At 48.9% G+C, this 22,953-nt stretch overlaps 1 protein-coding gene across 1 annotated transcript in view; it reads left to right on the top strand.

Moving 5' to 3' along the window:
* KIF1A (kinesin family member 1A) overlaps positions 1-22,953 on the top strand; it is a 185,183-nt gene that overhangs the window by 109,283 nt on the left and 52,947 nt on the right. The window contains exons 24-34 of the mRNA XM_050965747.1: positions 5,401-5,549; positions 6,110-6,288; positions 6,923-7,060; positions 8,052-8,306; positions 14,890-15,008; positions 16,819-16,928; positions 17,600-17,738; positions 17,970-18,138; positions 18,714-18,804; positions 20,891-21,009; positions 21,721-21,776. Coding sequence (XP_050821704.1) covers positions 5,401-5,549; positions 6,110-6,288; positions 6,923-7,060; positions 8,052-8,306; positions 14,890-15,008; positions 16,819-16,928; positions 17,600-17,738; positions 17,970-18,138; positions 18,714-18,804; positions 20,891-21,009; positions 21,721-21,776 — 1,524 coding nt within the window. The remainder of the gene's footprint in view (positions 1-5,400; positions 5,550-6,109; positions 6,289-6,922; positions 7,061-8,051; positions 8,307-14,889; positions 15,009-16,818; positions 16,929-17,599; positions 17,739-17,969; positions 18,139-18,713; positions 18,805-20,890; positions 21,010-21,720; positions 21,777-22,953) is intronic.

Raw genomic sequence — 22,953 nt, 5'->3', positions numbered from 1 at the left:
TATCCCTAATCATTTTTGTTGCCCTTTTCTGAACCTTTTCCAATTCCAATATATCCTTTTTGAGATGAGGCGACCCTATCTGCGCACAGTATTCAAGATGGGGGCATACCGTGGATTTACATAGAGGCAACATGATATTTTCTGTCCTAGTATCTATCCCTTTCTTAATTATTCCCAACATTCTGTTCCCTTTTTTGACTGCTGCTGCACATTGAGTGGATGTTTTCAGAGAACTATCCACAGTGACTCCAAGATCTCTTTCTTGAGTGGTAACAGCTAATTTAGACCCCATCATTTTATATGTATAGTTGGGATTATGCTTTCCAATGTGCATTACTTTGCATTTATCAACATTAAATTTCATCTGCCATTTTGTTGGCCAGTCACCCAGTTTTGAGAGATCCTTTTGTAGCTCTTCGCAGTCTGCTTGGGTCTTAACTATCTTGAGTAATTTTGTATCATCTGCAAATTTTACCACCTCACTGTTTACCCTTTTTTCCAGATCATTTATAAATATGTTGAATAGGACTGGTCCCAGAACAGACCCCTGAGGAACACCACTATTTACCTCTCTCCATTCCGAAAAATGACCATTTATACCTACCCTTTGTTTCCTATATTTTAACCAGTTACCAATCCATGAGAGTATCTTCCCTCTTGTCCCGTGGCAGCTTACCTTGCATAAGAGCCTTTGGTGAGGGACCTTGTCAAAGGCTGTCTGAAAATCTAAGTACACTATATCCACTGAATCCCCTTGGTCTACATGCTTGTTGACCCCCTCAAAGAATTCTGGTAGATTGGTGAGGCATGATTTCCCTTTGTTGAAACCATGTTGACTTTTCCTCCACAAATTATGTTCACCTATATGTCTGACAATATTGTTCTTTATTATAGCTTCAACCAGTTTGCCTGGTACTGAAGTCAGGCTTATAGGCCTGTAATTGCTGGGATCACCTCTGGAGCCCTTTTTAAAAATTGGCGTCACATTACGTATCCTCCAGTCATCTGGTAGAGAAGCTGATTTAAATGATAGGTTACAGACTACAGTTAGTAATTCTGCAATTGGACATTTGAGTTCCTTCAGAACTCTTGGGTGAATACCATCTGATCCTGGTGACTTATTGCTGTTTATTTTATCAATTTGTTCCAAAACCTCCTCTAATGACACCTCAGTCTGGGACAGATCCTCCGATCTGTCACCTAAAAAGAATGGCTCAGGTTTGGGAATCTCCCTCACAGCCTCAATGCAAAGAATTCATTTAGTTTCTCCTCAATGGCCTTATCGTCCTTGAGTGCTCCTTTAGCACCTAGATCATCCAGTGGCCCCACTGGTTGTTTAGCAGTCTTCCTGCTTCTGATGTACTTAAAAAAAAAATTGCTGTTATTTTTTGAGTCTTTGGCTAACGATTCCTCATTCTTTTTTGGCCTTCCTAATTGTATTTTTACACTTCATTTGCCAGCGTTTGTGCTCCTTTTTATTTTCCTCACTAGGATTTAACTTCCACTTTTTAAAGGCAGTTTTTTGCCTCTCACTGCTTCTTTACTTTGTTGTTTAGGCATGGTGGCTCTTTTTTGGTTCTCTTACTATGTTTTTTTAATTTGGGGTATACATTTAAGTTGAGCCTCTATTATGGTGTCTTTTAAAAGTTTCTCCACAATTTGCAGAGATTTCACTTTTGGTGCTGTACCCTTTAAATTCTGTTTAACTAACCTCCTCATTATTGTGTAGTTCCCCTTTCTGAAATTAAATGATACAGTGGTGGGCCGGTGTGGTGTTTTTCTCGCCACAGGAATATTAAATTTAATTATATTATGGTCACTATTACCGAGAGGTCCAGCTATATTCACCTCTTGGACCAGATCCTGTGCTCCACTTTGGACTAAATCAAGAATTGCCTCTCTTCTGGTTGGTTCCAGAACCAGCTGCTCCAGGAAGCAGTCATTTAAGGTGTCAAGAAACTTCACCTCTGCATCCCTTCCTGAGGTGACATGTACCCAGTCAATATGGGGATAATTGAAATCCCCCATTATTATTACTGAGTTTATTTTAATAGCCTCTCTGATCTCCCTCAGCATTTCACAGTCACTACCAACATCCTGGTTAGGTGGTTGGTAATATGTCCCTACCACTATATGCTTATTATTAGAGCATGGAATTTCTACCCATAGAGATTCTATGGTAGAGTTTGATTCATTTACGATTTTTACTTCATTTCATTCTACACTCTCTTTCACATATAATGCCACTTCCCTACCAGCATGATCTGTTCTGTTCTTTCGATATATTTTGTACCCTGATATTACTGTATCCCATTGATTATCCTCATTCTACCAAGTTTCTATGATGCCTATTATATCAATATCCTCATTTAATACGAGGCAGTCTAGTTCACCCATCTTATTACTTAGACTTCTAGCATTGGTATATAAACACTGTAAAAACTTGTCTCCTTTTAGATGTCTGCCATTACACGATGTCATTGAATGGGACTTTTATTTGACTGTTTCTGATCAGACCCTGCCTATATTTTATCATTTTCCATCCTCTGCTTCTCAATTCTCTATTAATAGATCCTCCCTTAAGGGATGTCTCTGTCTGAACCACATGCTTCTCTGCACCTGTTGGCTTTCCCCCAGCGCTTAGTTTAAAAACTGCTCAGTGACCCTTTTATTTTTAAGTGCCAGCAATCTGGTTCCATTTTGGTTTAGGTGGAGCCCATCCTTCCTGAATAGTCTCACCCTTTCCCCAATGTTTCCCCATTTAAGTATCAAATAACTGTAGGTGTGTAGAATGCCACAGTGTGTAGAATGCCACAAAGGGGATGATTATAATGCTGAATGAAGGAGGCAGGGGGTCAAGATTGTTGCTTGTTAAATGACTAGTCTGAATTCAGGGGCCCGAGCTCTGCTCATTTGCCGGCATTTTCAGTATCTGCTTTGGATGCTGTAACTCTTAATTCAAACACAGCAGACAGTGGTTACAGCAGATATTCACGCTGCACCCACATACCCCATTCTCCATACTGCTTGCGTTCATGGTAGTACTGCCTACTGCTTCTTGAGGTGCAGTTAAGAAGAAGCAGCATACAAATGTATAAGGCACAGAGAAGAAATAAGCATGAGGTCAGATTGCAAAATTTCTATAGTTGAAAGGTTGGCATAAATCAGTGGGGAATTCATTTATTGAAAATTAATCAGTTGTTCTCTGGTAAAATGTGGGTTCTTTGTTTTGTTTTAAAGGAAGGCAGATGGGAAAGTCACACTTCTAGAACAGAGAAAGGGTATCAGCATAACCCAGAGGGCCTGATTCTCCTTTATACCTAGGACTCTTTCCACCCCACTGGTACTGTAAAGGGGCATTAAAGTGGATATAAATTACATTACCCCAATTTAAGGCAGCCAAAGGGCATTAGTGTCAATGAGAATAAGACCATTACAATTTAAAACAATCAGTGCTCTTATTGTAATTTATTTCCCCCACCTCTAGCAGTGTTTGGGAACCTTTAGCCATGTTTGGGCTGTTTCATACACATAACCTTTCCCATCCCTCATTTACCTTGGCTGCTGACAGAGTGGAATTAGTTTTGGTTTATGGGGGACGTTGCCCTCCCTGTGTATCTGGAGTGTTTCTGTTGGACCTAGCACTGTGGTGTCCTCCTGACTTGTGGGTGGAACAATTATTAGGGCAAGAAGAAAAAACTGTATTTTCTCATGTTCAGAGCCGGTCACAAAATTATCACTGGTAAAGTTTGCAGGTGACACAAAAAGTCGGGGAGTGGTAAATAATGATGAGGGCAGGTCACTGATTCAGAGAAGTCTGGATTGCTTGGTAAACGGGACAAGCAAACATGTTTTAACACAGCTAAATGTAACTGTATACATCTAGGAACAAAGAATGCAGGCCACACTTGCAGGACAGGGGCTCTGTCCTGGGAAGCAGGAACTCTGAAAAAGATTTGGGGGTTGTGGTGAATAATCAGCAGACCGCAAGCTCTCAGTGTGATGCTGTGGCCAAAAGAGCTAGTGCTCCTGGGATGTTGTAGACGGGCAGACTCACCCCTGCAGTGCCTCCTCTTGGTAACTTCTGGGAATTAGCTTGATTCAGCTCTGGAGCGCCCTCTGCAGGCCGGTGATCTGCCTGTCCTCTTGGCCCCCCCATGTCCTTCCCTGGACCCGGTGCCCTCTTACATGGGGTGCTGCCCTCTGGCAGTAACCCCTTTCTCTCAGGGTCTCCCCTCCCCAGGGAACCCTCACCCTCTATCCCCACCTTTCCTCAGTTTATGGCTACTGCCAGTCATTGTCTAGCCCCACACCCTGGGGCAGACTGCAGTATCAGCCTACTCATCACTGGCAAGGAGGGTTTGGACCTGCTGCCTTGGCCTACCCCTGGGCTGCCCTCTGCAACCCCCAGTACCTATTAGCCCAATGCTAGGCCGCAGCCTGGGGCTTTCCAGGCTGGAGCTTCCCAGCTCTTCTGCCTTTCCCCAGCCCTGCTTCACTCAGGTACCCTGTCTCCAGCTCCCTGCAGCCAGGCCCATCTCCCTCTACAGCTAGAGAGAGACTCTCTTGGCTCTGGCTTCGCTAGCCTTCTTATAAGGCCTCGTTGCTCAGTTTGGGAAGTGGCCCCAGCTGCAGCCACTTCCCCCAATCAGCCCAGCCTAAAGGCTGCTTTCTCCAGCCACAGCCCCTTCCCAGGGCTGTTTTTAACCCCTTCAGGGCAGGAGCAGGGATCCACCCTGCTACAGATGTATAAACAGGGGAATCATTAGTAGGATTAGCAAAGTTATTTTACCTCTATCTTTGGCACTGAGGTGACTGCTGCTGGAACATTGTGTCCAGATCTGGTGCCCACAATGCAAGAAGGATGTTGATAAATTGGAGCGGTGTCACAGAGGAGTCTTGTAGTGACAGACTCAAGGAGCTCAGTCTATTTAGCTTAACAGAGAGAAGGTGGAGAGGTTACTTGATCACATTCTATAAGTACTTATATGGGGAGCAAATACATGATCATGGGCTCTTCAATCTAGCAGAAAAAAGTCAAACACAATCCAATGGCTGGAAATTGAAGCTAGACAGGCTCAGATTGGAAATAAGACATATTTTTTTAACAGTGAGAGGAATTAACCTTTGGGACAATTTACCAAGGGTCGTGGTGGGTTCCCCATCACTGGCAAGTTTTCAATCAAGAGCTCTGCTCTAGGAATTATTTGGGGGCAGTCTATGGTCTGTGCTGTACAGGGGGTCAGACTAGCTGATCACAGTGGTCCTTGCTTGCCTCGGAATCTCTGAAAACCTCTCCACAGGCTGGATGGAATCAAGGCTGGGTGAGTGGTGGTGGTGGGCAGAGGAGTGTCGGGGGTGTCCTTTGAAGAAAGCGACCTTGTCTCTTTGTCTCAACAGTACAGTGGACTGAGCGGGAGTTTGAGCTGGCCCTCTGGGCTTTCAGGAAGTGGAAGTGGTACCAATTCACGTCTCTCCGGGACCTACTGTGGGGCAATGCAATTTTCTTAAAGGAGGCCAATGCCATCAGTGTGGAGCTGAAGAAGAAAGTAAGCACCTTCTGTCACACTCAGGATCTCCGAGATTTTACCCCTGAGTTATGTAACTGAATTTTCTTTCCATTTTTTTGGAGGAAATTGGATGCCTCCACTTCCTCATGGTTGCTGGTTGCAGAGCTAAGCACATGCATTTCCCAGTGATTATCAAACCAAGAGGTGTTTGTGCACGAACAGTGAGCACATGGGACAGAAACTGCAGCCCTCTGCTTCAGTAGAGTCTCATCAGCTTGCATGTACCAGCACGATGGCAAAGCTGTGAATGAGGTCAAGGGCTGGGGCTCTCAAAGACCAGAAAACGTGCTCTTAGATGAGCCATATTACAGGTTCTACCAAAAGCAATGGGTCAGATTTGAACCTAGCATAAGCATGTGTAACTCCATGGAAGTCACTGACACCTGCTTACCCCGAGATCAGCGGAGGCCCCTTGTGCATTTCAGGAGTTACACAGAGTGGAATTGATGTCAACAGTTCAAAGGCACTGGCTGGGAATCCCCATTCACCATGAGCCTTCCACACACATACTGATTCTCCAACCCTCTGTCCATTCCCAGGTCCAGTTCCAGTTTGTCCTCCTCACAGACACTCTTTACTCCCCTCTGCCTCCCGACCTGCTTCCCCCCAATGCTGCCAAAGACCGAGAGAAACGGCCCTTCCCACGAACCATTGTGGCTGTGGAGGTGCAGGACCAGAAGAATGGAGCAACACATTACTGGACTCTGGAGAAACTCAGGTAGAGTGGGGCAGAGGTACTGTGGCACAGCCACCCGTATTGTACTGGGCAGGTGGGGCTGAGAGCAGCCCTGCTCGGCTGACGCATTCAGGACAAGAAGAGCAGAGTTGTGGAATCTCCTGTCTTGTGGTCTTAACCCCTTGGTTTGAGGTTGCATGCACATGCCTATCAGTGAGCGTTTATCCCTTGCACATTTATTACCACCGCCTTCACAAATAAACAAGAATGATCAGTGAGCAATAATATATGGTAAAATAGCATAGACCTGTATTCCAGTATGAAGCTAAACTGATGACCTCCTCACTCATATGATCCCCATGGTTCCATTAGCTCTGTTGTTACAGCTCTCCCCACTCCACACCGTGCATGGATGGAGAGGTTTTCCCTTCATAGGGTAACTGCACCATGGGGGCAGGAATTCAGTGCCTGTAGTTCAGGTTGTTTGTGTGTTGTCTACCCCAGAAGTACAGTGGTACGGGGGTGCTGTGTGTGGCTGTGATGCATTGGATACCCTACAGGTACAGTGTTACGGGGCTGGTGTGTGTGGCTCTGACTCAGTGCTCAAGGGCCTGGAGCTGATCTAGATCCTTAAACCTCATTGTGTACATCTGTTTCTCTCTGTTTCTTCTTGCAGACAGCGGCTGGACCTGATGCGTGAAATGTACGACAGGGCAGCAGAAGTGCCTTCTAGCATCCTTGAGGACTGTGACAATGTCGTGACCGGTGGAGATCCCTTCTACGACCGCTTCCCCTGGTTCAGACTGGTTGGCAGGTGAGAGCCTTGCTCCTCCTTTTTCTAAATCCATCTGCAATCCAAACACACCCACAGAAGGAAACGTTGCTTGGTTTGATAGGGAGAACTGGTGCGGTGCGGAGAGACCATAGTGGCTGCTGTGGGTGAAAGGGTTGCACCAGGCAGCAAGCCAATATCCAAGGAGCGCTATTTTCCACAATCACTTTGCTCTGCTCTCTGCATGGGTACTCAGGAATGATCTTCTGGGACTCCTACTGCTGCCAGGCATTCGGTGCCCTGCTACAGTGAGTTGGTGGTGAACTTCCCATTGCCTTCTTTGAAACCGTGCCTAATAACCACAAGGCACGAGCTGCCCCCTGCCCTTCCCATCCTGCAGCATGGGAGGGGGATTCTGGGTGGGTTGTGTGTGGCCCCGTGATGGAAAGAGAGCTGTGGAAGGGGACAGGCTGAGAACCCTGCTTTCAGGTTTCCACGTCCATCCATGTGTGTTTGTGTGCACACACGCAGGTGTGCTCATTGGCATCTGAACATCTCGGTGTGCTGTACTGTACGTGCCATGTTGCCTCATGTGCTTCCCACCTGCCAATTGGAAGGGCACAGTGCTGTCAGCTAGGAGGTGTCAAAGGGACCGGACCTGTCAGTAGGGTGCCTCCGAACGTGACCAACCTTGGTGCAGTCAAGGCCTGATTCTCGCCAGCTAACAGCAGTGGAAGGACTCCCCTTGATGCCAGTGGGCACTCTACTGGGGTTTTAGTTGACAGAGCTACGTTCCTGTTTTGCTGAATCCTCTGCAAAGTCCGAGGTGGCAGTTCCCATCTTTCACACCAGTTGTTAGCTGGCGACACTGGGGGCTTCTTTGTAATACACTTTGGACAGGCAGGTCTTATTTCCCACTCCCCTCCTGAATAGCGATGGTCCTTGGTGTAAAAGAAAAAGCCTATTCTTTCTCTCTCTTCTGTTTGGAATAGCTGGTGTTAACCTGTCTTCTATCTTGTTGTACTAACCTTAGTTCAGATATCTCTGGCTGCAACAGCTCTCCTCTTTTCAACACATGCATGAGCGAGCGCATGGCTGATCTCACCCCCTCCCCCACCTTCTCGAACCCCGACTCCGACATCACCGAGCCTGCTGACGAGCAGCACGTGGGGAAGGAGGAGGAGGAGGAGGAGGAGGACCTGGAGGAAGACATCTTTCCGGAGTACCCGCTGTATGATGGCCGGGATCCATTTTACGACCGCTCCCCCCTGTTCAGTTTAGTAGGAAGGTTGGTGAGGTTTTAGGAGAGCATGCTGGGAAGGAACTAGCTCTTTCGTATGAGAGAACTGCTTTCTGACACTGTTCCCATGTTGAGGGCATGCGTTCCACAGGCTCTCGGGATGAGTTAGCTGAAGAGTGTCCTTAAAGAGATGGCCAGCGGGGCAGGTGTACTGGTCAGTGTGATGGTAAGGCAAGTGTCAATAGGAAACAAAAAAGGGAGAGGCTACTGTAGCCAGCTCATCTTTAAAGAGTGAGCTTCAAGACAGGTATCACAGAGTCAATGGGGACCATGATCGAGTAGCCACTGGATTCATATGGTCTCTTTAACTAGAAGAGTTTCATATGATAGAGAATTGTGTGGTGATGACACAGAGGAACACAGAACTGACCCAAAGTATTCCCCTAGCTTTAACACATTTGGGTTTCAGTTCTAATTTACTGCTGAAAACATTTATGATGAAATGTCTGCAGACTGAGTGGCCTTCTGCTCCTGCATGGATTGTGAGAGTCACATCTTTGCAGTCATGGAGTGGAAATCCCATGCATGTCATGGAAATCCCATGCATGACTCTGACACAGATCCTCACCAGCGAAAGGAGAACGTACAGGCTTCTGGGGAGTGGTGGAATGGCCAAGAGACCAAGGTGTAACTCAAGCACAGTGAACTGTAAGAGAAGGCCCATCAGTTCTGATTGTTGGGAGAGGGATTCAGAGGCAGCCAGTGGCCCTGGGCGGGGTGTGAGGAAGAGATGGGAGGTGCAGAAAGTGAGCACAGTACTACAAGGCAGGCAGGTCCAGCTGGTAGCGAGTGGGTTTTCCCCAGATGACTCAGAGAAGAGCTGTGGGGAATAAGGTTGGCCTCAAAAGCTAAAACCAAGGGCTGTGGAGAGAGAGGATTTTATCTTTTTTTTATATATATATCTATAAAAGCCATATATTTTTAAGCCACCACTACTTGAAGTGGTGACATTTCCACTTGCTGCTTTTGGCTAGCACATGGATGGAAACTGTTTTCTGCAGTGGTTCGAACTAGAGCCATGCAGAAAAGTGTAGTGTGAGAAGAAGAGCTGCCAGAAGTTCTCAGGTGGTTTGGAGAAAAGCTCTGGAGTGGGGAAGAGCTTATCTCCCCTGCAGTGCTGGGAGTGGACTCTGCCCAAAGGGAAAGAGAATTGTTTTTTTTTTCTTTTGCTAGTGAAAACAGAATGTTTCAATAGCTCATTCTGGAAAAGAACTCCAGATTTTGTGAAATTGGTGACATGTTTGATTCAGTCAGCCACCATTTCATTCTGCTAGAGAAAGCCACCTGAAATCACCAAGCATGGCACCAGGTAGCCCAGTTCTGCTTGAGACTTTTCCAAGGGGAAAAAAGAGGTTTTGCCCATAGTTGTCTCAGGGACTCCTGTCCTTTAAAAATTGGATCAAATTCAGACTTGGTGCAAGCAGCTGCAGGTTCACTGTAGTCAGTGAGATTGATTCCATTTACACTGGGTTGTAGTTTGGCCTGTTAGCTGCGAATATGTTTGAGAAAGCAAGAAGCCTAGGCAAGAAGCTGAGTTCTCCTTTCCAGCCAATGGGACTTGGGCAATGGGACCGAGAAGGGGAGGAGAAGGGACCAGAAAAGAGAGAGAGGAAGATGGGATAAGAGTCACTGCGGCCTCAGACTGAAAGAGCTGGGTTCTTCCACTTTTTTTTTTCTCTTGGGGGAATCAGAGATTTTAAAAACAAAACAAACTACCAGATGAACCGAACCCCTCATCCTGTGGGATGTTCCTGGGATTCCATCTGAATCTTCCCAATTCTTTTGAGTCAGACACAGATTTGGCTTTCCCTGCGCAGCAGCTGTGCCGATCACATTTCTCGTGAAGTGTGCTTGGATTGGTTTATGATTGGATCCTTGTCTTTGATTAGTTTTCCCCCTATTTTCTTTATTCTTTTTTCTTTTTTTTTTCTTTTTCTTTTTTAGCTGCTGGCTCTCTCTCCAAAGCTTGAGCAAAAATTGGGGGTTATTTCACTTTTGTCTTCTTTTTGAAAGGCTTTTCTTTGGTCTGAGCATGCCATCTTTGCACCTCACCAATCTTGTGGTTAGTGTCTCTGCCCTCCTTCCTTTTCCTTTAGTGACATATTCCCTCCCTCTCCCTATTCCTCTCTTCCTCTTCCTCCCTCTTCAACCTTTCTGGTTTCAGTCTGCTTCAAGATGTGCTCACCTGTTTTTTCATACTGTTATGATGGAAGCTTAACAGGCTTGTGATCCTTCTGCAAGATGCCCAGGGTCAGATCTGTATTCACAGACACCAAATATCAGAGGGGTAGCCGTGTTAGTCTGGATCTGTAAAAGCAGCAAAGAATCCTGTGGCACCTTATAGACTAACAGATGTTTTGGAGCATGAGCTTTCGTGGGTGAATACCCACTTCGTCAGATACAGACACCAAAGTAAAGCCATCTCCAATACAGGGCATCAGGTGGGTGCCAGAGTCAATTCCCTCCTTCCCCCGAGCATGGCACCTTATCTGATCCCAAACATACAAGAGGATTCCGATCCTCTGACCTTGCAGTTCCATTTTATGAGATGATTCACTGGGAACAGAAGATACTCTGCATCTCCCAGGAAGGGCTCAGCACCTTGTAGGATTGGAGTTTAAAGCTGGTTCTTGCCTTGTGCTTTAATGATCCAGTTCAACTGCCGCTGAAGTCAGTGGAAAGATTCCCATTGACTCCAGAGGGAGCTGACTCAGGCCCCAAGATTTATAAATTCCTCTGGACATTTGAGGCCTGATCCTGCACCTATTGCAGTCAATAGGATCACTGTCATTGACTTCCCCTGGTGCAGTATTGAGCCCTTTCTGCAGGAATCACCTGGGCTTTACGATGATATTTCAGCTCAGCAGTCAAACCTTTGCTCTGAGGGAGGGTGCTGAAGCCAAATGTACAGATAACAAAGCTGTTCACATAGGGATAGTCACAGATTCTTGGTTGCCTCCCTCTGAAGAAGCACCCTAGCTACTCTGTGCGGTGAGACATTGTTAACATAGTGGCTTTCTTCAAACCTATGCTACTCCATTCATCAGAGCATATGTATGATGCAGTCCTGTAGAGGCTGCACACTGCAATCCTTCAGACTCGGGCTGGGGATGGCTGCCTATCAGTGTGCTTTTCCAATCTGGAGACCAGCTACAGACAACAGTAAAAGTTATGGGGGGAAGAATTTTGTACAACCAGTACCAAGTTTAGTGCTGATAATGAAATATTCTGACCACACACAATGCCACTATGGACTGAGGTCATTACAAAACTCCTGCTGAAAGGAACCTCCCACTTCTGTTGCCTGTTCTCATCGCCTTGGACAAAGGCATGCTGCAGCTTTGTGAAATAATTCAGCCCCTGGATGGAAGGCAGCTGAGGAGGCTCACTATGAGTCAGAGGTGATGTGGAAAGGAAAGGGGGAAGCATTTGAGGAGCTGATGTGATCCATGGCCTTGCCTACTGTTTGAGAGCATCTGCCCTCTGATTGTCAAGGGGAGGTGCAGTCCTGAGGCGCTGATGAACAGTTTGCTGGTTCTGAATAGAGGCAGTGGCCAGCAAGGACCTATCCCAGTTTTGATTGGCCAGCAGACTGGAGTGTGGGCCTATTCATGGGGATACTTATTTACACCAATGCAAGGCTAGGCTTCTGCGACATTATCTCGGCACAGAGGGAAGGACGAGATGGCCTCTTGGGGTCCCTTCCAGCCCTATATTTCTGTGGTTCTAGGGAGACCACAGAGAGGCTTCAAACACTTCAGACTCTTCTGGGTAGCCCAGACTGATGGGTATACCACATTCTGCCTTGGCTTCCAAATCCTTTTCAAGGTTCCAGTTCTAGCTCCAGTAATGGCCATCTGAAAATGTCCTTTCAACAGCGAAGAGGGGATGGTGCATCTGGCTGAGACTCGACTCTGGATTACATTCCAAAATTCTGGTCTAATCATAGGTAGAATCTTAGCAGTTTAATCCTCAGTCAAGAAGAGATGGTAAATTGGTAATAGCCTTCTAATGACCTCACTGAAAGGGGAAGTGTGATGCTCCCAGGCCTACGGTTTTAAAGATGAAGTTTAAATGTGCAAGTTTTCAACATTAAAAGTCACCTGTTACACTTATCAGTAGTGTGCTCTAGAGTGTGCCCTGCACAAGGCAAAACTGATCCCCCAGAACTAAGATCACCTACAGCCCCGTCTCTACCCCAGTGTCCTCTCTTATCCTGGATGTGTTCGGATTGGATTGGGGTTGCCTACATGACGTGAGTACCACCAAAGAGACAGCACAAACTACAGCTGTCTTCCTCTCTCTTTGGCTGCTTTTCTCTCTCAGAACTTTTTGTACTTTCACAAGGTAAAGGGCCAGAGAGTAGGGATGCAGTCTTCAGTCATCACCAGTGCCAGGTGAAGATTCAGTTACTGTCCAGGATTAATGTTCTCATCAGAGTACAGTTTCACCCAGGTGTTACAGTGCAGACCAGATGTGCTCCATTCTACCACTGATCTAGTTCTTCCTGGTGTACTGGAGTGGGTAACCATTTGTGACTTTCGCCAGCGCCAGATCCCCAGCTTGGACGACCAGAAACCGAAGTGCTCCAAGGCACTCGCCACTCTTGAAAATGTTGTCCTGGCTCACCATGCAGAGACAATAACAGCGAGGGATTGGAGCCAATTGCCATCCAGAGATGCTGCCTCCCAAGTGCTGAGCACAGATGGGGTCTCAAGGGCTGGGAAGCAGGAGCAGATCACTTGTCTGGAAATCTTGGGGTTCCAGGCAGCCTCCAGCTTCTCCGTGTACATGAACATAGTCATTGTGCTGCTTGCTTGCTTAGTTAGGGTGAGACTGAGCCCTAGGCTGAGCCCAGGGGACAGAGGGAAGGCACCCGCGACTCAAGTAGATGTGATTGCCCTGGACAGGTGTGGGGTGGGGAGTAGTGATTTGCTGCAACCATTGACAATGTAGCACACTCCTCCTCTTGCATCAGCCAGCCAGCGCATAGTGGGTGGAGCCAGTGTTCACTCGCCACCCCTCCTCTGGGTCCCCTGGCTGCTGGTGGCCAGGCAGCCCCAGCACCCAAAAGAGCCCGATGTAGCTGTGCAGTGGGATGGCAGCCCCCACTCCTGTGTGCTCCCTAAATGGCTGTGTGGCACCAGGGCACAACCGAACCCTCCACGAGGACCATATTTGCATAAAGAAAGCCCTATTAGAGCTAGTGTCTGATTTCTGGGTGGGGGGATGGAACTGGTGCTGGTCTGGTCAGGGAAAGGGACTCTCCCCGCCAGCCTGACAGGCAGCTTCTCCTTCTGGGAGTGCTCAGGGGAGGACTCCAGGTCCAGGTTCTCCTCCTGCTGGCCCCTGTTTATAACTGGTACAGTGAGGTGTCAGCATCATCACTCATGCATTCAGGCATCCCACATCTGCCCTGCTGCCTAGGCATTGAACTCAAAGGGCCAGATCCTCAGTTGGGGTAAATGGCATAGTAAGTGGGGCTCCACTGATTTACACCAGCTGAGGTTCTGGCCTGTGGTCCCTGGGTGTGACTCACTGAACATTGTCCACTCCCTGTCTGGTGTCATGGCTGCACAGGGCCCCTCAAGTAGTCCTTACTCCGCAGGCAGCCGTGCTGATTTCCATGGCAGTAGAGTACTACTCAGCATGCAACAGGGTGATTGATTCGGAAGAGCCAGCTGTGTTCACAAGGTGGGTGCTTTCTGGGGCTCAGCCCGGGGGGAGCTTGAACCCCTCCTCCTGGCTGTTGCATTGAGGCTCTACCAGCTGGGCACTGACTGAGCAGGCCCCTGTACTTGGTGCAGACACAGACCCCTGGTTGAAGGCAGGCATGCCTCTCTTGGGGATAGGTTTTCAAACACTATCCTGGGGATGTGCCGGGCCTCTCTTAAAGCAGGCTGAAAACCCATCACTGCAATAGCTTCTCAGTCTCAGACTCTGGACAGGTGTCTGCATTTCCCAGCCTGTCTGCAGGAGGCTCTGTGTTCTAACCAAGAACTTCCTTTCCTTCACTCTCTCTCCCCTTCCTCCTCTTCTTTTTCCCTTTTCCTTCCTGCCTCTCTCTTCCTCTGCCTTCTCTCCCCCACACCCACCCTGGTCCCCTCTTGCCGGTCCGCCTCCCCATACCCTTTAATCTGCAGCAGAGCCGTGGTTGTTTCACAGCACCTTCCGTCCTAGTTCTCCAGTTCTCCACAGCAAGAGGTCCTCTTTCTAGCTTCCTTGTTGCACCGACACAGCCCCCTCCTCAGCCCTCCCCACGACGCTGTTGCGCCCAAGGGAGATGACAGGCCGAGAGGTACGCTGGTGCTCACTAACTCGCTGCCACTTTCGCAGGAACCTGACGTTACTGTAGCTCTGCCTCCCACCAGCCTGTCCTAAGCACGCTGAGTCCCCCCCACACACACTTCCGGCTGACCCTGGCTGCCTTTCTTTAGTTTTGCTTTGCAGCACCATGTTGTGATGTGAGCGGTGAACTGTGAGCCCAGCTGCCATCTGGCCACGGAGCGTGTTTGGAAACCCCAGGCTGGGGGCACAGTGACCCCTCTCCTGTGTTACTTGACTCTTTCAGGGCATTCGTGTATCTCAGCAACCTGCTGTACCCAGTGCCACTAGTGCACCGTGTTGCCATCGTCAGTGAGAAGGGCGAGGTGAAAGGCTTCCTGCGCGTGGCAGTCCAGGCCATCTCAGGTACATTGGGTGAGCAGCAATGGGTTACCAGTGGCAGGCGGATGCTTTGAGCTGGCCTTGCCCCAGTGCCATAGTGAGTCTGGAGAGCCGGTTCTCGGGGCCATTACATTTCACGGAGACATATGCCCTTTCCTGAGCGTGATGAGTCCCATACTGTGTGCTCGGGCTGGTGGCACTAATCCATTAGTCCACAGCCTAAGCGTTTCTTTAGACCAGGGTGGCCAACCTGTGGCTCCGGAGCCACATGCAGCTCTTGAGAAGTTAATATGTGGCTCCTTGTATAGGCACTGACTCCGGGGGTGTCAGGATGTGCCAGGGGCTGCTCGCTGCTCAACCCCTGGCTCTGCCACAGCCCCTGCCCCCACTCCACCCCTTCCCACCCCCTCCCCTGAGCCTGCCATGCCCTCACTCCTCCCCCCTTCCCCCCAGAGCCTCCTGCACACCACGAAACAGCTGATCTGGAGGTGCGAGGAGAGAGAGGGATGCGCTGATCAGCGGGACTGTCAGTGGCTGGGAGGCGCTGGGAGCAGGGAGCTGTTGGGAGGCTGCTGACATATTATTGTGGCTCTTTGGCAATGTACATTGGTAAATTCTGGCTCTTTCTCAGGCTCAGGTTGGCCACCCCTGCTTTAGACCTTGCTCTCCCTGTTGCATTGTGCACAAGACTCTTCCTCTCCCCCCCCCCCAGTGGGCCAGTGGAGTATTGCACACACAGAGAATTTGCCAGGAGGTCACTCACAGGCCATCATGCAGTGTTTTCCTGCTCTAGTAATACAGGGACATTACGCTTCCTGTGGTAGGAATTGTGGGTGCTGTAGTCCAATAGGCATCTCCTGTACTGTCATTAGAACTGCCTCAAAAGGGCACTCATCACTCTGTGGGTTATGTTGTGTGCTGCTCCCACCCCATGCAACTCACCTGACTTCAGTGGGTTACACATGGTGTAAATCGATTCAGCATCAGTTCCCTTGTGCATGCGTCAATATGTTCCAAGATCCATGCCTTACCGGGACAAATAGCTCTCTCCTGGGGTGAGAAATAAATTATTTTGTCCAATTCATACAATCTCAGGCTTCCCCATCAATTGGATCCAATCTGATCCGGAAGGACCTCTCACTCATGGCATTCGAGGGGAAGTGGGGCCTGTCATAGATTTATCTTGAATAGAACCTGATCCTGGTGGAACTGACCCATCTGTGAATTATCAGTCACCTTGAGCAAGGTGATTCACAGATGGGGTCAGTTCCACCAGGATCTAGCTCTATTCATGATAAATCTAGGGCTGAGAAAAATTAATAGCAATACTTTTTTCTGGTACTGTTAGTTTCAGGTACATATTCTGTTCTGCAAGTACAACAACTATCCCCAACCCACACATGCACACACAGCTATTCTAATAGGATGGTCTTGCAAAGAACTGAAAACTCTGCCATGTCATGTCATGGTTTTATGATCTGGGCCATCATCTGCTTAACTAGCAAGGGCATTAGTGTGGCGCTGTTGGTACCAATTTATAGATGAGTGTGCACATAGTTGGCTGTTAGCTAATGCAAAATTGTTGACCATCTCTCTGAAACAGAGGCTGGAAAGCACTTCTTGCAACATTTCCATGATTGCCTTTTGGAATTCACTGTTTTCATCAAGTTCTGCAGCCAGTGACCACTCAAGCATTCCTTGAAGAAGAAACTCAGGGAGCAGTGTATGAAAGGTCACAATCCCAGAGACCTTGACTTGCTGCGATCTGCTTTGGGAGTGAGTTTTTTCTGCCTTCCTGTAATGTCTTGCCTTCCTGTAATGTTTCCTCTTTCAGCGGATGAAGAAGCCCCGGATTATGGTTCAGGAGTACGGCAGTCAGGGACAGCCAAAATATCCTTTGATGATCAGCACTTTGAGAAGGTACAGTATGGCAGCCAGCCCCAGGTGAGAATATCTTTCTGTGACCTTAGCTTGCTGGGGAGTGTATTGGGTCCTGCTATTATTCATACCCTGATAACAAATCCGTTCCTAGGATTTTATCCTATTGTTCTCAGACTTCAGAAGACTAGGAGTGCCCTAGATATGATGCTCTTTGGGTTGGGAGAGGGAGTGATGACCACATCCCTCGTGGGCCTGAAGGTTGGCCTCAGCCACACCACTACAAACACTGTGACTGCAGTGGCCTGCTAGCAGAGTGGCATGGGCACTACCCTTGCTGAATGGAACTGGAGCCTCTGGTTCATTTCACGCAGGCCAGTGAACAGCTGGTAGATGACGGTCACTCAGTACAGACCTAGGTCAGTTGGAACAATGTCTTAGCAGCCAAAGGTTCCCTCTCTCATTACGGATTTCCTGGGCCGCTTGACCCTGTCCCTTCGGCCAATCTGTGTGCCATACGTTAACGTTGAGGCTTCAGATGTTGCTGTGTTAGAGGAGATAAAAGCTGAAGCCTCTCGTGCTTGACTGGGTATCTGCCACGCAGTACAGAGGGGAAGCCATGCCAGGCAAGAGACGAAAAGGCTGCTCGTGGCCGTTAGCAGGGTGAGAATGCTGTCAGGACTGTGGCCTCCCTACACACACAGCCTCTTTGTTCCATTTCCCCTTGTGCCTGACAGTTCCAGTCTGAGGCCTGTCCCATGGCGGGGATGTCTCGTTCAGGGACCTCGCAGGAGGAACTGCGGATTGTTGAAGGCCAGGGGCAGATAACTGACATCGGACCTTCTGCAGATGAAGTCAACAACAACACCTGTGGAGGTGAAAGGGTTGTTTTAGTCCAGGGGGAAGTGGCGTTGGGCAGGAGCTGTGTACCTAGTAGGAAGCAAAAGAATGTTTCACTGCTCACTGGACTGCAAAGGGCCAGAGCCTCAGCAGGGTGTGAACTGCCATTGAAAGCAATGCTTGTGTTGGTGTGTGGCATGCTGGATGTTCACTAGGCCTTGACAAATGCTGTCTGGAGTTTTTCTAATGGCTCTTCTCCTCCCCCAGTGACTCCAGATGATCTCCTCCTCGACAGTCCAGAGAAAGTTGCTCTAGACGACCCATTGGAAGCAGTTCTGGACCATCTGACACTGGGCAGCATCTTCACCTTCCGAGTGACAGTTCTGCAAGCCTCCAGCATCTCTGCAGAATATGCAGATATCTTCTGCCAGTTTAAGTGAGATGTCCTCAGATCCCTCTGCGCTGCTGGTGTTTGTTCCCTTTTCCTCCCACTCTGCCTTTGCCTCAGTCAGAAGGTTGCACTCCCCACGGAGTGTCATGAACAGATAGCAGGGGCATGCAACTGCCCTGCCCTTGCTGGATTCCTAAATGAAATGAGATCTCAGCTACATGGCAGGGGGTCTCTGGGCATGTGCCCAGACCTAGATTGGCCACACTGTCCTCTTCACTTCTGAATTTTTGTCCAATGCCTCACGAAAGAGGGAAAGAACTGAGAGAGAGTCACACAGTGCAAAATGAGTCTGTTCATTCACATGAGGCCTGATCCAAAGCCTGCTAAAGTTAGTGGGCGTCTTTCCATGGATGGCAGTGTGCGGCGGATCAGGCCCATGGAGAGCTGGCTTTCTGTAGCAGCCTATCTGAACTTGTAGAGTGCAGCCCCCTGGGGGGAGGGGAAATGAGTCATCTTCATTCAGACCTGGGGTAGTCTACACTGGCTCCCACCTCACTCTGTCATTCTCAGTTCATCCTGCCGACCACACTACCACTGTAACAATCTTCCCCCCTTTGCAGCTTTATCCATCGTCACGATGAGGCCTTTTCAACGGAGCCCTTGAAGAACACAGGACGAGGACCACCTCTAGGGTTCTATCACGTCCAGAACGTTAGTATCACTGCCCAGGCTGTTTTCTCTCTGCCCCGCAATATTCAGGGTCTGCCCAGAGCATAGAAACCTTCAAATCCAGGGCTCCCCAAACTTTTCCTGTTGTGCCCCCCCTTACCCATAATGGAATCTGTCCGTGCCCTGTCAAGGCCCAGGAACTGGGGCCAGAAGTGGAGCCGCAACCAGGGCTGGGGCCAGGCCTGGGAGTGGAGCTGCATCTGGGGCTGGAGGTGGAAGCAGAGTGGAGCTGGATGCAGAGTGGGACTGGGTGGCACTTCCACCCTTCCCCCCCATGGGGCCTGGTTCAGACCCCACCATGTCCCCGTGAACATTCCTCTGTGCCCCCCGAGAGGGGCATGCCCCACGGTTTGGGAACCACTGATCTAATCCCACTCTATCACTGCCAGTTTGACAGCAGCAATTGCACCACCTCCCAGTCACATGACAATGTGCTCTCCTCTCTGCCCATGGGGTAATACACTCACATTCTGCAGTGGGCTGCTGCTTTATACTGGAGATCTGAGAACTTCCTTCTCGTTACAGTGTGTGTTGTTGTCACGTGATCAGAGATCATACAGGGTGCTCCTCTGAGTGAACCGGCTCAGCTCACGAGTTAATAGGTTGTCACTTATATCACACTTGATCGGCGCCTGAAAAAAAATGCATTGATTGCATTTTGGTGGGGGAAGAAACCATTTGTGTGTCCTTCTGACTGTCACAGGCATTCCCCTCTGTCACAGGGCACTTCTTCGGCTACCCAGTGAGTAGCACAGCCTCGCCTGTGTTCATAGTTCTCCGTCACAAACACCAGTTATCCGTTTCTGCCCCACTGTAGCCCTCTTGTTTCCAAATAGCACAGGACACAGCACAGGTACACAGTAAGAGGAGCACACAGCTTCTCTCCTCCACCCAGCCCTCCCCCTCCCCCACGTCCCTGTCCCCCAAGCTCCCCCTTTTACTTCCCAATTGTATATCCTCCCAGGAACTAAGCCAGTTACCTGTTAGCTCAGCACTGGCCCCCAAGTGTCAGTAATCCCCACTAGTAACTGGTAGGCTCCAATTTCGCCTGCAGCCTTCAGTGACTAGTGTGCTACAGCCAGCACTCTGTCACACCCTCCTTGCTGAACTTTCCCAGGGTAGGTTTTTGTTAGCAAGTTAAGTCTGTTCTAGACAAGAGGGTATCTGTGTGAGAGGAGAATGGCAGAGAAACCAAAGAGTGCTCCAAAGAAAACCAACAAAAGACTTTCGTGGGACAAGGAGCCCAAACTTTCTAGACCGTTGTGTCTAACATGCCTTGCCTCTGAGCCATCATCTCTCTCTGAAGCAGCACAGGTCCTCAGGCTGACAGCAGGCCACCTCCGGCCTAAGAGCCAGCAGACCAGGTTGTTAGGGGTTGTTATCCTTCCCCCTCCTCTTCCCTGTGTCCACTCTTACATGACCACAAACACTGTCACAGCCTGGGACCAGCTTAAAGGTGAAGCCTGGAAAGCCAGCTCCAGAGAGAAGAAGAAAGGCCATTGTTAAGGTTCCTTCAGTCCTTCCGGTGCAGGTCATGGCTCCTAATCCTGAGGTTCCTGTTTTTCGTATTTATTTTGACATTATTAGCCTCTCCTTCAAGGACCTGGTGTAGAAAAGCTCTAGATCTCTGTAGGAGCCCCTGGCAATGTGGGTCCAGATTTTTCTGATGCTGAGAGTCTCTACGAGGAGCCCTCTAGACCAGTCTCACCATTTTGCTCTGGAAGACCAACCACTCCCATGCAGAAATATTCACCCCGCCTCCTCCTGCAGAGATAAAAGGGCTGCCTTAGCTTGGGGAAATTAAACCAGCAGCATTATGCCATCATTGTGTAAGTGTGACATAAGCAAAAACCCATCAGAGGGGTGAGTTGAGCCTGTTTCCTTGGAGAAATACCATTTACTAGTAAGCAAAGTATTGTGTCCCATCACATGTCTAACTTTTAGAGTGTGAGTAATCCCATGGAAGTCACATGCTTAAATCCTTTGCTGGATAGGGGCCTAGACGAATGGATTGCTGCTGTATGTCATTTTAAAGCATTGTTGCTTGTCCCCTGCTCCCCTCTCTCAGATTGCGGTGGAGGTGACCAAGTCATTCATTGAGTACATCAAGAGCCAACCGATTGTGTTTGAGGTGTTTGGGCATTATCAGCAACATCCCTTCCCTCCTCTCTGCAAGGACGTGCTCAGGTCAGTGTGATGTAGGGAAGGGGTAACATCCAGAGGATGGGCTCACCCCCTTGTTGACTCAGACTTATTTTTTAACGCTGTAACCACAGCCTCATATAATGTGGACCTAGGATCTGATAAATCCTATCCAAATCAATGGGAGTCGTTCCATTGGTTTTTGTGAGCTATGGATCAGGTCTATAAATTCTGTGCAAACACTCTCTGGTATCTACAGCTTAGCAGTACTAAATTCTGTAGCATCTTGAAGCTTTAGCTAAGAAGCCAGAGTTTTCCATTCCTCTAACATGTATGAAAATAAAGATGAATCTTACTAAATTCTTGGCCTCAACATCACGTGTTAGTGAGTTCCACAGTCGAATGAGATGTTGCTTGCAAAAGTATATCCTTTTGTTAAGTATCAGAGGGTAGCCGTGTTAGTCTGGATCTGTAAAAGCAGCAAAGAATCCTGTGGCACCTTATAGACTAACAGACGTTTTGGAGCATGAGCTTTCGTGGGGGCCAGTGCATCTGAGGAAGTGGGTATTCACCCACGAAAGCTCATGCTCCAAAACGTCTGTTAGTCTATAAGGTGCCACAGGATTCTTTGCTGCTATCCTTTTGTTGGTATCTTCCAACTTCATAGAGTGTCCCCCTGTTCTTGTGTTGTGAGATGGGGAGACCCAGTCATTTATTTTGCATGCATTCTTTCACCTGAGTCTCTTCTCTCCATAGCCCACTGAGACCATCCCGACGCCACTTCCCCCGGGTTGTGCCATTGTCCAAGCCAGGTAGGCAATTTTTTTTTCCCCTTCTAAAATACATTAGGCTTCAGAAGCCACAACTTGGAAGCACGTGGGAATTGGGGGAGAATTGGTCATTTCTTATTGGACTGCTCTGCAGTAACACCATGGTCACCTGGTTTTGTACACAGTAAGGGTCTGCGTGATGGGAGATGGTGTTTCGATAACAGGGTGAATTGTCTGTGGGTTCTCATGCTGTTTTGCTTGATGCATTGCACAACGTTTTTAAGATGGCTTCTGTAAATCAAGCCACTCCAGTGGGGGAAGGAGACCTTTCCAGGCTAGCCGGTATTCGTGGCGTATTGGCTTTTTGACATGTCTGTAGAGACAGCCATGGTGTGTAGCTCTACAGAAAAACCATTTGTCTGGGGAACTCCTGGGTGTTGCAGGTGGGGGGAGCTATTTCTGTGGGAATGTTCAGAAGAGAGCAGTCCTGGTGGTGAGATGAACAGGTAAGCCTGATGATGCTAGCCACCTTCCGTTTTGCATTTGCCGCAGAAAGGGGCCCAGATGGTAATGGCTGAGTGTAAAACAGGGTGCTAGCTGGAGCGGCCTGTGGGCTGCACAGTAAAGTGATGGATAGCACAGGTGGTTTGGTTTCTTACTGGACCAGGGTTACTGCCCTGTGGTGACTCAGTAGCAGAGAACAGGACCTCAAAAAATCTTGACAGTATCAAGAAATCAGTGCAGGATAATTCACAGCGCTTTAAACCTTCCAAGTCTGCTCATTAGGATCTGGTTAACTCAGAAGTAGGCCTATCCACTGGCATGCTGAGTACCTCCTGCACTCCAGTAAGCCTTCCTCATCCCTTTCCCTTCCTGCAGGGATGCCCTCATCCTTTCACTAGCCGTTGTCATCCATGAAGAGCCATTCCTTGGTGTCTCACTAGAACTGTAACCTCAGTGTTGATATTCCACTCAGGGCTGTCCCTAGCTATTCTGGGGCCTTGTGCTGCCCCCTCCCTCCCGCGCTGCCAGGCCTCTGCGAGGGAGACCAGAGGTGCTGTCCCCAGGCCTCCGTGGGGGTGGGGGGGGCAGGCCCCAGGTCTCTGTGAGGGGGCTGGGTTGGGAGGCAGGGGGGAACCACCTCCCAGCACTCACTGGTGGTGTGGCTGGAGCTGGGTCTGCATGTCCCACCCAGTACAGACCCAGCCCTGCTGCAGAG

This window comes from Gopherus flavomarginatus, chromosome 8 (genome assembly GCF_025201925.1).
Source record: "Gopherus flavomarginatus isolate rGopFla2 chromosome 8, rGopFla2.mat.asm, whole genome shotgun sequence".
NCBI lineage: Eukaryota > Metazoa > Chordata > Testudines > Testudinidae > Gopherus > Gopherus flavomarginatus.
This window is presented reverse-complemented; position numbering and strand designations above follow the sequence as displayed.